Source organism: Cibotium barometz, chromosome 5 (assembly GCF_041138505.1).
Source record: "Cibotium barometz isolate CiBa-2024 chromosome 5, ASM4113850v1, whole genome shotgun sequence".
Classification (NCBI taxonomy): domain Eukaryota; kingdom Viridiplantae; phylum Streptophyta; class Polypodiopsida; order Cyatheales; family Cibotiaceae; genus Cibotium; species Cibotium barometz.
The window spans coordinates 26,313,913-26,330,018 of record NC_141050.1 but is presented as its reverse complement, the minus strand read 5'-3'; the positions used below and the strand labels follow the sequence as shown (position 1 = coordinate 26,330,018).

At 38.3% G+C, this 16,106-nt stretch overlaps 1 protein-coding gene across 1 annotated transcript; it reads right to left on the bottom strand.

Annotated features, from left to right (window-relative positions):
• Positions 1-3,378: 3,378 nt before the first annotated feature.
• LOC147638298 (lachrymatory-factor synthase-like) lies at positions 3,379-12,746 on the bottom strand. The gene is made up of 2 exons (XM_086798206.1): positions 11,919-12,746; positions 3,379-3,575 (listed from the first exon to the last, which is right to left on the bottom strand). Exon 1 carries the CDS (start codon positions 12,485-12,487, stop codon positions 11,978-11,980), a length of 510 nt encoding a protein of 169 aa, XP_086654332.1. The 5' UTR covers positions 12,488-12,746; the 3' UTR covers positions 3,379-3,575; positions 11,919-11,977.
• Between the last annotated feature and the right edge of the window lie 3,360 nt (positions 12,747-16,106).

Genomic DNA, 16,106 nt, shown 5'->3' with positions numbered 1-16,106 from the left:
TACCTGCAATCCGCAGAGGGGGTCTTGCTACACTCACCAATGGTCCTTAGCTCTCAGATCTGATGCCGGTGTGTGCTCCACAGCTTTTCCTTTGCTCCAAGCTCCAATGGCTTCCTTCACAGCTTTTTCTTCTTCTTCTCTCTTCTCTCACTCACTCTCACAACACAGCTAATGAGCTCTTGGCTCTGATACCATGATAAAAAACAGGAGCAGGATGTAACACACACAAGAGAAGCAAACCCTAATCCATTAATCATCAACCATAAAGAAGGAGAGAAGCCATAGTCACCATCTCTCTCACACACACAAAGGAGAACACAACATAGTGTTATGTCCACACTACAAGTAAACCTAATGTAATGTCCACACCACACATGACCAGCTGGACACGCGGTCATTTATGTCTCACACATGTTCCTACCTAATCTGCCAGCACATAGCATAGCTGGCTCACACTGACATCGAGCTTGAATATCTCAACAAGGACAACCACAAATGCAACACCCTTCAGTTTAACCTATGGTACTAAAGTGGTTATGCCTATGGAGTTCCTGGCACCTAGCTTGAGAATTGCGGTAGAGAAAAAACTCATGAATGTCCTTGGTTGTCGCCTTTTCGAGCTAGAAAGGCTTGATGAAACACGCCTCCTCACTGTATATAGAATGTTGTAGAAAAACTGAGGTGTAACAGTGGTTTGACAACCATCTCAAAGACAAGCAAATGAAGGAGGGCGACATGGTCCTCCTCTACAGTATACAAAACCACAAAAAAGAACTCAAATTCAGAGGCTTAGGACCTTTCCTAGACGCTAAGATAAACCCACAAGGTGTAGTGCGCATAGAAACACTCGACGACGTCGAGATGGCAGGATACTTCAATGGTAGCAAATTGAAACACTACTATGGCCCACTCAGTTCAACCACACTAAGGGTCATTCATGCCAAAAAATAACAAAAGAAACAGCATGAAGAGATAAAAGAAACAACCCAACAAGACACCAAAGAGCAACAAAAAAAACTTCAGGGAAAAAACATCATGGTCATCATGGCCCAAGTAGTAGACCTTAAAAGAAGAAGACTTAGAAGTGAAACGTGCTCGATTGTGGTTAGGAATGACCACCCTGAAGAGTTTCACCCAAAAATTGGATCTTGTTGATACATGGTGTCCTATGACATGGCTCTCCCTCGAGAGGCCATCATTAAAAAACACCAAAGCCATGGTCACTACAGTGGCCTCACAATCAGTTCAATGTTTAGGAGCCATCACAACCTTGTTCCACATTGGCAATAACCCCTTGGAAGGAAATTTTTATGCAAGAACCATGAGTGAAAAAATTCTTCTAGGGCGTGGATGGATGGGACACAACCGCTGCCAAATCGATTGGGAAGCAAGGACCGCCACTCAAACAACTAGCCTCTGGCTAGGTTATAGTCCAGATGAAGAACCCTTGTCCTCCGATACCCAACCCTAATTTGATAATCCCGCTCCCCTAACCACTATCTCTTCACTCTCCAACCAATATAGAACCATGCCGCTTAAAAATAGGCCTCTCCCTATGACCGGCATTACATAAGTCGTAAGCTTGGTCATCCCATATCTTTTTCAAGAAGCACTTAGTGCAGTTACGGAAGCATAACCACGATTGAAAAATGATGTTAACGAGTGTGGTTAACAAACCTTTCTCCCTAATTCAGATTTTTCCTCATAAGTTGGTGAGGGTACTTAGCGGTAGTAGATGGAGTAGGTGCGGATGAAGTCAAACTGCAACTTGGGATTGGGGGGGATCGATGGAAGACCTTGTAGCTCGTCCAAAATGTGGTCTTCATCATATCTTTGAAGGTTTACAGGCGCCACGTGGGCATCCATTGGATGCGCTCGTAGTAGTCAAATAATTGCTTCAAAGTGGGGCCTTTGTTGAGGTCGAAAGCCAAGCCTTAGCTACCCGCATAGTAGTAGTTCTAGGAAGGCTTCCAGAAGTGTGATAATGAGGTGGAATAAGTGGATGGTGGCCACAATTGCTAGATTAGGCATGGATATTTGTGAGCATAGTGGCCTTGGTGGGGGCTTTGGGACTTCGATGGGGCAAACCATGGAAAGTTGTATCGGAGTTTAGGATTCGCTATTTGATCTTTCTTGAAGAGGTCCCAAGACCAGCGTCGGCAAATGGGAAAGTAGGCGGGGTGGAGGAGAAATGGAGAGGGTGTTGTGGTGGCGAGGGTTGTGGTAAGGACAGGTGGGGGCCTTGCCAATGTTGAGGGTATGTCTTTCAGGTTGATGGGGAGGCCCAAATGGAGATGGAGGGTGGGGGGTGAAGGAGGTGTTGGTGATGGAGGCGGACTGGGTATGTGAGGGAGTGTAGAGGATTGTGAGGGAAAGAGGGAAAGGTGGTTCTTGCTCGTGGTGGTGGTGGTGGTGGTGGTGGATGGGAGATGGTGGTGGTGGATGGGAGATGGTGCTCAGTTGGGATGGGTGAGGGGGGGAGGTTGATGAGGCAGTTGTGTGAAAGTGGAGAATTAGAAAATCCGCTATCTTGAACATTAGCATCTTCATTGGTGGGGTCGTCGCGTTGATGGGTTGATTGAAATCGACACCTGAATCCATTAATTTGAGATGAAGAGGTTTGAAACGGTTTTGTTAAGTGGTTGGAAACCTGTCCAATTGCTTGTAAGCTCAAGAAAAATTTCAAGTAATTTTAGGGCACTTTTGGTCTTTAAAATGGGTAAAAATAGTGATTTTGGGCCAAAAAGCACTGTGGAATTTTATGGAAATTGCTGGCGAGGGAGAAAACAATTTGCTGAGAATTAAATGGGATTTGGGCTAGAGATTTAAAAAAAAATTAGGCTTCATAGCTTTTAAAAAGCTTTAAGATAGCTTTGTAAGGCTTAAAGCTTTTAAAGCTTTAAGCTTTAGTAAATCTTTAAGGCTTTAAGCTTTTAAGCTTATAAAATAAATCTTAAACCACTAGCCACCTATGTATGAAGAAAAATGCAAAGTAATTAAGGAATAAAAACACGATGGTGTGCCATGGAATAAGTGAGGATTATGATTTTCATCTACAGAACATGATAAGAATGGTTTTAAAGCCTATGGGATGTGGGGAAGTCATCTTCTCTTGAATTCCAAAGCTTCTTTGTCTTTTGGTTTTTCACCGACTTCAAAATTTATAACTAATCTTGGCTCTTTTGGCTGTGATATGACTATTAGAGGAAAATGACAATTAAAATAATTGCAAAGCAATAATCACAAAGCATAGAATAAAAATTGCACATAACACAAGATTGGGTCCAAAGCTTTTAAAGCTTAAAAGCTTTAAATAATTAAAGTTTATAAAATAAAGCTTAAACCATTGGCCACCTACTCATAAAGAAAAATATGTAATTAAGGAAGAAAAACGCACTAGTGTGCCATTGAATGAGAACGAATTATGATTTTTAGCTATAGAACATGACAAGAATGGTTTTAAGCCTATGGGATGTGAGGAAGTCTCTTCTCTTGAATTCCAAAGCTGCTTTGTCTTCTGGTTCTTCATCGACTTCAAACTTTGCAATTAATCTTAGCTCTTGGCTTTGATACCACTGTTGGAGAAAATGACCCAATAAAATAATTACAAAGCATAGAATAAAAATTGCACATAACACAAGATTGGGTCCAATTTTCCTACAAGAGTGAGCCCACGCTTCCTCTTAGTGTATTTTAATCATATTTCTTGAAATAGCTTGTGGGGCTTAAAATAGTGTCCACTTTTACAAATATGTTGACTTTTACAAAAATAGTTTGCTTTATTGGTGGATGTTCAAGCCAAACTACTAAACAATAGGTGTAAACCTTCAACCTTATAAATGTATACATATCTTGTAAAATTAAACATAAGGTCCCTATTAGACAAAATCAAATTCAAGAAAAAGAAATTTAATGAACAAATAGAAGTACTCTTAGACTATGGTCTCATACAACCTAGTAGTTCCTCTTTTAGTGCCCGAGTACTCTTAGTCGAGAAGAAGAACAAAATCTACCTCATGTGCATCGACTATAGAGCATTGAACTTGGATATCATCAAGTTTGTGTGTATACTTCTGATGTTTATAAGATTGCTTTTTGCACTCAATCATGTCAGTATGAATTTCTTGCTATGCCTTTTGGTCTTACCAATGCACATGCCATATTTAGTAGAATGATGAATGGCATTTTCTTGAAACATAAAAATTTTATCATTGTTTTCTTTGATGACGTTCTTGTTTTCAGTCAAAATGAAGAAGAGAACAAACAACATTTAGCATTTGTCTTCAAACTTCTAAAAGAAAACAAATCATTTTGCTAATCCAGAGAAAAGCTCTTTCTTTCAAAAGAAAATTGAATATTTAGGTTCACATCGTCTTAGCTGAAGGTATTAGAATATATCGTAAAAAGGTTCACACTATTAAGACTTGGCCTATTCCAAAGAATATTACTTAGATTTGTTCTTTTCTAGACCTTTACAGTTATTATAGTAGAAAATTATTTTATAAATTTTCTTTTGATTACATTACTTTTGACTATACTCTTTCAAAAGTAGACTATTTTTTGTTGGGGTGAACACCAACAAAAATCCTTTGATTACATTACTTTTGACTATACGCTTTCAAAAGCAGACTATTTTTTGTTGGGGTGAACACCAACAAAAATCCTTTGACATGCTTAAGCATATTTTGACACATGCCCAGTCCTTAAAATTGCCTAATTTTTCTTAACCTTTCTTTCTTATAGTCGTTGATGCTAGTAGATCCGGTATTGGTTGCAATTCTTATGTAGGATATTCATTCTCTTGCATATGAGAGTTGTAAGCTCAAACCCTATGAAACTAAGTATAGCACTTATGATAAAGGACTTCTTACTATTGTCCATGTATTTTGTATGTGGAAATATTATTTAATGGATTCTAAGTTTCTCATTAAAACTGATCACAAAGTATACGAATCTACTTTCCCAACCTTTGAATATTTGATCATCGTTATGTTAAATGGCATCATTTATTCAAACTTTTCATCGTCTCATTTAATATCAACCTGGAAAGGAAAATTTTATAGCATTAAGTTAGGCATCCACCCATTTTTGCAAACATTTTAGTCCTTGATATGCATTCCTTTGATGCTATGCATGATACATATGAAAATGATCATGATTTTCATGATGCATGGTTGAAAGTCCACTCTAATAATTCATATCATGATGGATTTATTTTATTTGAGAAGTGCTTATGCATAACTCTTCAGTTGCTTCTAAAAGAATTGCACAATCCTTCTTACATTGGTCATAGAGACATAATTACTACTTTGAAAGCAATAGTAGATGATTTTTAATGGCCTAATGTAAAGAATGATGTTTCCAACTTTGTTTCTAAACATCTTCTTTATAAACGAGTTAAGCAACATCATGGGAAACAACATGGCTTACTCATGCCATTGCCTATTCCTAATGGTCATTGGGAAGAAATATATATGGATTTTGTTATTGGTTTACCTATTACTTTTGTACAAAATGATATGCTTTGGACTATTGTTGATAGATTTAGTAAGCAAGAATATTTCATTGCATGCAAAAATACATTGTCTGCTTCTTTTTATTAAATATATATTTACACATCATGGTCTACCTAAAATTATATCTAATCAAGATTCTAGATTTTGCAATCATTTTTGGATTGCTTTATTTTCAAATCTTGGATCTAAAATTGATTTCACATCTTCTTTTTGTCTTGAGAGTAATGGCCAAACCCAAGCAACTAAAATCACCATTTTAGATTTGTTAAGGTCTTACACTATTTTCTCCTTTTGAAGTCATTCATGGTAAGAAATTACCGACACATGCTTTTTGACTTTCACATAATGTCCCTGTTTGTAGCCGATGATTTCACTAGAGACCACACTTGTATTCTTCAACAAGTACATGAAGCTATAGCTAAATCCCAAATACAATATGTGACCCAAGCCAATAAGAGACGTAAGGCAATCACTTTTCAAGAAGGTGATTATGTTTGGCTTTGCGTAGAAAAAAGAAGATTGAAAAGTTTAGAGAAACACCTAGCAGTTCCATTAGCCCCTAGATTTTATGGCCCATTCAAGATTCTCACAAAGATTAATGGCAATACTTACTGTTTAGATCTATCACATTAGCATATTCATAACTCTTTTTAGATTAATCTCTTGAGACCGTTTAGGGACCCTTTTCTAGCCTACCCAATCTATGATGACCCTCCATTGTTAGTAGTATATGAAGATTTTGTGATCATAGAACGAGAAATTATTATAGACCACGAGTAGAAAATAACAAGAAAAGGTAACATTTATCATAGATATTTAGTGAAGTATAAAGGCTACTCCATCGAAGAGTCTTAATGGCTACCTGATCATACCCTCGCTGCCTATCCATCCTTGACTGCACTTATGTTCATACTAGCCCATGATGATTTTTGATTTTGTGACAAAACTGAGGACAGTTGCTTGTCACCCTTTCTGAGACATGTTATGAGGTGTTAATTCATAAAATTTTATATTCTCATGCTCTTCAATATTTATGAATTCTCTTAGATGGATTTAGATTGGGATGCCTTTCTAAATCCAGGTGATCGTAGCTTCCTTTATGCATATGCGGGTGATTCCATACGTACATGAGAGTATGGGTCACATTGTCTTCAAGCGTTATGAATTTTGTATGGTTATTTATATTTTAAATTAATTAATTAATTAATTGATTGGCATAGTTGATGTAAGTGCACATTCTTGGTTTAGGATAATGGAGCCGAGTTGGTGGTGGTGGTCAAGAAGATTTTGAGACACTTGATTTTGGGAGTAAGTGGAATACTATTTGATTTTATTAACAACATGCACCATTATTTCATTTTGGGCGACGCCCATACTTATTGTCAATGTATATATTTTTTGGGACATATGAAAGCTCTCTTCTATTTGATTTTACAAAAGATATACACATTTATAAGGTTCAAGGTTTACACCTATTTTTGGGTAGTTTTGCTTGCACGTCCAATAAAGCAAGCTATTTTTGTAGAAGTTAACATATTGGTAAAAGTGGATACTATTTTGATCCCCACAAGTTATTTCAAGCAATATGATTAAAATACACCAAGAGGAAGTGCAGACTCACTCTTATGTTATGTGCAATTTTTATTCTATGCTTTGTGTTTATTGCTTTGCAATTATTTTATTGGGTTGTTTTCCTCTAACAAGAATGCATGCTCTTCTCCAATAATGTAAGGAAAACATGAAGCAAGCTCAAGTGAGAATGAAGCATTATGTCAATGTCCATAGGAGACCTTTTGGAGTTTCAAGAAGGAGATTAGGTGTTTTTAAGGATTTCCAAGTCAATATATGGGTCTCTCAAGGATTTCCAAGTCAATATATGGGTCTCTTAAAGGAAACACTAACACCAACAAATTAGCATTGCTATTATGGTCCATACAAGAGGTTTTAAGGAGAGAAGGGAAAGTAGCATATTAATTATTACTTTCACTGAACACTGATATTCATGATGTATTCCATGTATCTCAATTAAAGGCTTACAATGGGCATGAAGTGCAAGTTCATGAGCTACCTCCAATGAATGAAGAGGGATTGATTGAATATGTTCCCGAGAAGATATCAAGTATGAGAGAGAGGTTACTTCGTAGCCAAACTATGGTGGAATACCTTGTCAATGGCGTAGATTACCTAACGAAGAACCTTCATGGTAGCTTGCTTCAATGTTAGAAGGATATCAAGTGTGGTTGGTGGGGATGTATTTGGGGAGAACAATGATGCTTGGAAATAGAGAGTATTGCTGGATTTTTTGAGATTCACTATTTAGGCATCCCTCTTCATGATGACGGTATTGGATGAACATGGGTTGAGAACTTCATCTAGGTTATATACTATCATGAAGAGCTTGTTTGGGATGTTTCGAGCGCATTACGTGCAATTTAGAGACATACGGAGGTGTTTTCTCTTATACATTCAAGTGGGACCATGGATTACTCTGTATACAAAAGTGAATTTTTAACATAGGCTCTATGGAGATGGCCTCACTCGCTCATATGATGTGTGAAAGAGTTATTCCTATGGTGTTGAGGATGAAACCTTATGGGTTGGGATGGTTTTTGACATGGTGGAGTTAATATCCATGTTATTAAGCATACAAGCTTAGGATATATGTGCTAAAAGGCCATGGGACATGAATAATTGGTGTGGACATAGGACTGAGGGTAAAGGCCACAAGGGTGGATATTAATATTATAGTGTGTAATGGAGCTCTAGTATAAAAGACAACTATGTGCTTAATCATGTAACTAATAACTTTTACTAATCAAAGATTAATCATCTTCTTGTTTCAAGCAAGCTTTCATGATGGTACTCTCTCAAGAGTGAAAACATGTGGTACTCCATGTAATGAGTGCATTCCTCCTCTCTTTCATCAAAGAATAAAAAAATCATATGGGTGAAATTGAGGTGCTTACTTCAAATGAGCTTCAAATGCACCGCGCATGGTGGTGGGAGAAATGAACACATAAACTGTTTAGAGGAATTGTTCATTTGCTTTTGTAGTGATATATATACATAGTAGGTATAGAAATGCCATGGAGCTTGTGTTAAAAGGAGCAAATCTCGCATGAATGGAGGGGAGTTATTAGACTCTGAAGGAGGTGCTAGTTTATATAGATGCTCACTCCTTACTAGATGGAATTTGGATGATCCATGAGGCATTGCCAATGATCAAGAATGATGACAAGGTAGGTACCAAAGGCTATCTTGAGAAGTAGAAGATATCACATTTTTAAAGAAGCTGAGACAATCATGTCTAGATGGTGAAGTTGTAATTAACATACCTTAAATAGGTTCTTAAAAGAGTAAGTTTACGTGCACTGTGATGCAAGCATGCATGTGTGTGTGTGTGTGTGTGTGTGTGTGTGTGTATATATATATATATATATATAGAGAGAGAGAGAGAGAGAGAGAGAATGTATTATCGTTTGTATGAGGCTAAAAAATGGCATTGGAAGCTTATGGGGCCAACAATAGCCAAAAACTCACATTTAAATAGTCTCCCTCCATAAGAGGGGAGCAATGTTACGTAGATGTGGGATGCCTCAATCATATGAAAACTAAGGCTCACTCCTTATTGGCTAGAATTTTGGCGATCCATGAGGCATTGTTAGTGATAAATCAAGAATGGTGGCAAGGTAGGTACCAAAGGCCATCTGGAGTAATTGCACAATATCACATCTTTGAAGAAGTCGAGACAATCATGTCCAGATGACCAAGTGAGGACAACACGCTCTTCTCAATATCCTTGAAATATAAGGACCAACACATAGCCAGAAGCACAAGCACATGCAAAAGTATACAGGTGTGTGTAGAGAGAGAGAGAGAGAGAGAGAGAGAGAGAGAGAGAGAGAGAGAGAGAGAGAGAGAGAGAGAGAGAGAGAGAGAGAGAGAGAGAGAGAGAGAGAGAGAGAGAGAGAGAGAATAAACTATCATATTTGTAAGGCTCGAATATCCACAATCCATTTGTTGGTGATCAATTAAGAACTATGGCAAGGTAGGTATCAAAGGCCATATAGAGAAGTAGTTACAAGATATCACATATTTGACGACACTGAGATGATCGTGTTTAGATGGTCAAGTGAGGATCACATGCTCTTCAATCTCCTTGACATGTAATGACCAACACATAGCCACAAGCACAAGTACATACAAAAGCATGCAAGTGTGTGTGTGTGTAGAGAGAGAGAGAGAGAGAGAGAGAGAGAGAGAGAGAGAGAGAGAGAGAGAGAGAGAGAGAGAGAGAGAGAGAGTTTGTAGTTACAAGATATCACAGATTTGATGGCGCTGAGATGATCGTGTCTAGATGGCCAACACAAGTGAGGACCATATGCTCTTCAATCTCCTTGACATGTAATGACCAACACATAGCCACAAGCACAAGTACATGCAAAATCATGCATGTGTTTGTAGAGAGAGAGAGAGAGAGAGAGAGAGAGAGAGAGAGAGAGAGAGTTTGTAGTTACAAGATATCACAGATTTGATGACGCTGAGACGTGTCTAAATGGCCAAGTGAGGACCAAATGCTCTTCAATCTCCTTGACATGTAATGACCAACACATAGCCACAAGCACAAGTACATGCAAAATCATGCAGGTGTGTGTGTGTGTGTGTAGAGAGAGAGAGAGAGAGAGAGAGAGAGAGAGAGAGAGAGAGAGAATGTATTATCGTTTGTATGAGGCTAAAAAATGGCATTAGAAGCTTATGGGACTAACAATAGCCAAAAACTCACATTCAAATAGTCTGCATCCACCACAAGAGGGGAGAAATGTTACGTCGATGTGGGATGCCTCAATCATATGAAACCTAAGGCTCACTCCTTTTACTGGCTAGAATTTTGACGATCCATGAGGCATTGTTAGTGATCAATCAAGAATGGTGGCAAGGCAGGTACCAAAGGCCATCTGGAGTAATTACACAATATCACATCTTTGAAGAAGTTGAGACAATCATGTCTAGATGGCCAAGTGAGGACTCTCAATATCGTTAAAGCATTATACGAACGAAGATTGTAAAGTGGTCACATTTGAAAATGGTGATGACTAAGTATTTCTCAAGGTTCCCTCGAGTTCGAAAACTTTGAGGACCGACAAAGTACCAAAGTTGTCGCCAAGGTATTGCGGACCTTTCACAATACTTAACTGTGTAGGTGACGTTGCCTACACGTTAGCTTTGCCAGAACATTCCAAGGTTCACCCTATTTTTCATGTTAGTCATCTGTGGAAACAAGTAGGTGAAGATGCCAATGTAGTGGATACAGGTTTTCTTGTAGATTTAATTGAACCTCCGGGTTTTATCACATGAGCCAGAGCACATCTTGGATTTTCAAGAGAAGTGCACTCGTCACAAAATTAGACAACAATGCCTGGTTAAGTGGAAGGATAGGCTGGAAGAAGGTTCAACTTAGGAGGATGTTAGTACTCTGAAGACCTGATATCCTACCTTTGTTTTCGAGGATGAAAACTCTTCTAAAATGGGGGAGTAATGTCAGGACAAGGGTATCAGCTAGGAGGGTCCCTATATTCGGCGGTTGGGTGGAGAGGTTGCATGAGAGGCCCTAGGTCTCACAGTATTGTTGGATTTTTTTGAGATTCACTGTTTAGACATCCCTCTTCAACGATGATGGTATTGGATGAACATGGGTTGAGAGCTTCATCTCGGCTATGTACTATCATGAAGAGCTTGTTGGGGATGTTTCGAGAGCATTACATGCAATTTAGAGACATATGGAGGATCTCATACATTCAAGTAGGACCATGGATTACTCTATATGCAAAAGTGAAATTTTAATGTAGTCTCTATGGAGATAGCCTCACTCACTCATATGATGTGTGAAAGAGTTATTCCTTTGGTGTCGAGGATTGAAACCTTATGGGTTGGGATGGTTTGTAACATGGTGGAGTTAATATCCATGTTATTAAGCAGCATACGAGCTTAGGATATATGTGCTAAAGGGCCATGGGATATGAATAATTAGTGTGGACATAGGACTGAGGGCAAAGGCCACAAGGGTGGACATTAATATTGTAGTGTGTAACAGAGCTCTAGTATAAAAAACAACTCTGATCTTGATAATGTAATTAATCCCTTTTACTAATCAAAGATTAATCATCTTTTTGCTTACATGCAGATGCAGATGTAGATGCAGAGAGAGAGAGAGAGAGAGAGAGAGAGAGAGAGAGAGTATATGTGCACCTACGGAGTAGAATCGAGATTTATCAAACCTATCTTCAATGATTAAACAATTTGCTAAAGCAAAATAACTTGAAAGGCACTATGAAAATGGCCAGGCTTAAATTGAAGTGTACATATTATGAAAAATCTACAAACTTCAAGGTGTAATCAACATACCTTAACACCATGATGATGAAAGTGTAGTGCCAAATGTTGGGCTTAAACCTTCAATCTTGTCACTCGCTTGCAAGGTGATCATGGAGGGACTTGAGCTTAGATGCCAAGGAGAGGCTGATAGAGGAAACAAGTTGGTTCTCATCTTGGCCCAAAACAGGGTTGAGCTCAAAAACCCATTCTATCTCTGAGATCTCATTTCCACGCTCCTCCAAAACCCTGATGGTGGCAAAATACTCGTGCAAATCCATATTGCCATCTACTACCGTGTAAGCTTGCAAGCGCTTCTCACAATCCAGCGTGAGAAGCTTCTCTTTCACCCACACCTGCTCACCATGAGGGCCCTTTGTTTTGCTCGTGCAGTGCCTTATGCAGCCCGGAACATTGTCTTGCCCCTCCACAAGCTTGCATGTTTCAATGGACGGTGCCCACTTGTGTAACCCACAGAAATCCCCCACCACTTCCCATACCCTGCTTGCTTCCATGGATATGGTAGCTCTCACACCTCCATGCCACTTGCAACTGTCGCCCACCAAAGCAGTTTCCCCTCCTTTGTAAACCATAATCTCCATTGGGAACAGCACCCTGCTTCACCTTCTTATTACAAATCTCATACATAATTAGAGGAGTATTGTGGTAGGAATTTGCTCTCACTGTGATGAACCATTGTCTGTGCAGATCTAATGACTTATCATTTTATAATCTAATGAGTTAACTTATAATAAGATGCGGCAATTTATTGAAGAGAACTTAACTACATAGAATTATACAGATTAGTTTTGTGATAATGGAAGAGTAGGGAAAGAAGAGTGGGAAGTGGTAAGAAGAACCAACCCTAAGGTTTGATTAGCATCAAGAGCGTTGAAATTTCTCTCCAATTAATTATTGCTGGAGACTGGTGCATTCACGAATGCGCCAATAATTATTTTACAAAGTGGGCTGTCGGCTTCTAAGGTTTGGAAATGTTGGAAAACGCAGCTTGGATAAGGACTTGGGCTAATAAACAGCAATTATATTAGACTTTAGAGACCTTAAAAAAATGTGCACGACTTGCAAGTGGCTGGGGGACTTCATGTATTGTGCAATGGAGACTAAAGCTGTTGAGTGCGACAGGATTCTGTCTCTGTCTCTGCTACCAATGGTGCTCTATTATTGTACGCATACGTAAAGATTGTTTCTATAACTGCACTATCCCAACAATAATTTGTTCAAATTATTGCATTTTGAACAGCTATTTTTCTGAATTTCAAAGAAGACAAGCCATAATTTTTCAAAAACTACCCAGATCTGTGGGGGGAGAGAGAGAGAGAGAGAGAGAGAGAGAGAGAGAGAGAGTTCAATTTAACACCTAAAATGATTCAATCTTTCCACATTCATTACATTCCCAACCAAACAAAAAACCCCAGGCTCACTCCTTGTCAAAAACGACATTTCAATGTATTTTTACCGGCTGAAATTTGGAAAAACCGGCTAGAAATATATCAAGCCCTTACAAAAGAACGATTCACATTTACTAGTTTTTAGTTAAAATACCAGCAAAATATACAAATTTAGCCTACGAAATCGATTACTTCTTCATAATCATGTCCTTATTTTGATCGGTTTAAAAAATGCTTTTATCGAGCCTTGTGGCTCGAATATCCGCAATTCTTTTTGTCAGTGGATCAATTAAGAATGGTGGCAAGGTAGACCTGTATCAAAGGCCATATGGAGAAGTAGTTACAAGATGTCACATATTTGAAGAAGCTGAGATGATCGTGTCTAGATGGCCAAGTGAGGACCACATGCTCTTCAATCTCCTTGACATGTAACTAGTATTGGACCCGCGCATTGCTGCGGCGGCAGGTAGAGTTCTAGAAAAAATAAACTCAGTTTCTCCAATTTAGGTCATGTTTTAAGTAAATACAATACATTATTTCAAGTGACTTTATATATACATATCTCAAAATAACATCCATGTCTCGTAGATTTATGGCGAAAACAAAAATATCATAGTAATGTAGCATACGAAGATGCAAAAAAGGACCAATATTACATATTCTCAAAATGCACCACAAAATACGTATTCTCAGTCAGTAATGTCAGAATCAACAAATTGAATTCTCTTGTGAGAAGGATCATTCAATTGTCTCATCACAGTACGCTCTCTATTGTAAAGCGGTGATCCATCTCGCACATGTTCTACTATCGATGAATGCAAAGGACCTGTACAAACGAAACAATGATAAATCAAATCTGCACATAACGACACATCGATAAATAAAATCTCAAAAAAATCTTATAATAGAAAAACATAATCAAAATTACCTCGTACAATAGAACATCGAGTGGATGGTACATGAGGAGCTCTAGTATAAAACGCATAACGAATACCAATGGTCATGATGGATGTAAGAAACAACCACTCATCGGGTACTGAATACCCCTCAAATGATGCAAAGCATCTATCCATCTCTCTCCAAAACAAATAGACACCCCACTCCTCATCAGGAACACCAATCCCGTACATCTCGATGCCTTCGTCGACAACTCTTACCATAAACGTATCAATGTCATGTAATATCCTAAAATCAAAGCATAACAAATAGGTTATACAATTATTTATATATAGGTTCAAAAAATATTCATACAATGCCTAACAATTACACTTATACTTACCCATCCCTATAAGCATCAATCATAATCCCCCCTACGTGACCTGCAGTAATAGGAGCTGACCATAGCGGTGGCTTTGTACAGATAGACATTAGTATAGAATGTCATGTTCCATACTTTGTAATCAAGAAAAGTTAAGCAAATATAGAGAATAACTCACCTACTATCCTCGACAAAGGCATGTCCAATGTAAAGGTAATCTTAGACATGTATGTCAAAACAAACAACAAAAATAGGTACTTTTATCATGGACAAATATGTATAAAAAAAGAAATCACAACAAAATTAATCAAATTACAGAACTTAAATAAGAAACCTGACTTGTCACTCTGAAGTCATCAAGATCTCTTTATAAACGATATTGTTTGTTGTAGGTGTATAACTTTGAAGATCATCAAATGAATACTCCACATTAGCGTTATCCTCAAGTAACACCTTTACAGCATGAGGAGACCGTGCTCGTGACAACGCGACATACAGTTGTCCATGAGTAAACACTGGAGTCACCAAATACAACCCCAAGATATTTAGGGTTTGGCCTTGTGATTTGTTTTGACATGCCAAATGCCAGCCGCACGGGAAACTGTCTCCTCCTCATGGTGAATGATAGTTGGGCCTTGCTGCATATAAAGGTAATCCGTGGAAGAAATAATCTTTCACCAACTTTAGTACCAGTGATGATTTTAGTCTCCAAGACTTTAGAGTGAAAGGCCTTACATATCATCCGTGTACCATTACAGATGATTTCAGTCTCCAAGACTTTAGAGTGAAAGGCCTTACATATCATCCGTGTACCATTACAGAGTCCACGTCTTGGATCCAAGTTACGAAGCAAAATAACAGGAGCTTCTAACTTTAAAACCAAGCAGTGAGGTGGATATCCGCCCCGAAGGTCGATTGTGTTCAAAAATTCTGTGGAATATAGGAATGAATTTTCATCATTTTCAAGAATTGAATCTGCACTGAAATATTGCTTAGGCTCACCAAGCATTGCATCCAAAGCTGTCTTATTCACAATATCCACTTGACTGTTTATCGGAGCAAGAATAGCACGCTCACTAAAGTATGAAGCATATGTCGTAGTGATAGCCAAGTCAGAGTATACCCAATGTACCAAGTCTTTAAGAGTCGATCTTTGCAAGACCATATTACTTGGTAGTGTCACCATCGTATTATCATCGCTACAATCCACTCCATTCCCAATATTCATGACCCACTGTTTAAACTCATTGCATCCATTAGTATTGCTTGATTGAATACGCATATTTCCAGTTAACTTTAGAACTTTGATAGAGTTCCATATAAAGGAACGACACAATGCTACATTAACAATATCCTCACGTCTTCCCTTCATTATAACAGGCAAGATTTGTCTAAAATCTCCTCCCATTAATACAACCTTTCCACCAAATGGCTTATCTGAGAATAATACATCTTGTAAGCTCCTATCCAATGCTTCAAAAGCATAACGATGAATCATTGGAGCCTCATCCCAAATAATGAGCTTACAAACTCTCAAAACCTCAGCAAGTTGTC

Coding starts and splice junctions, on each gene's coding strand:
- LOC147638298 (XM_086798206.1), bottom strand. CDS start 12,487: ATGGAGATTATGGTTTACAAAGGAGGGGAAACTGCTTTGGTGGGCGAC.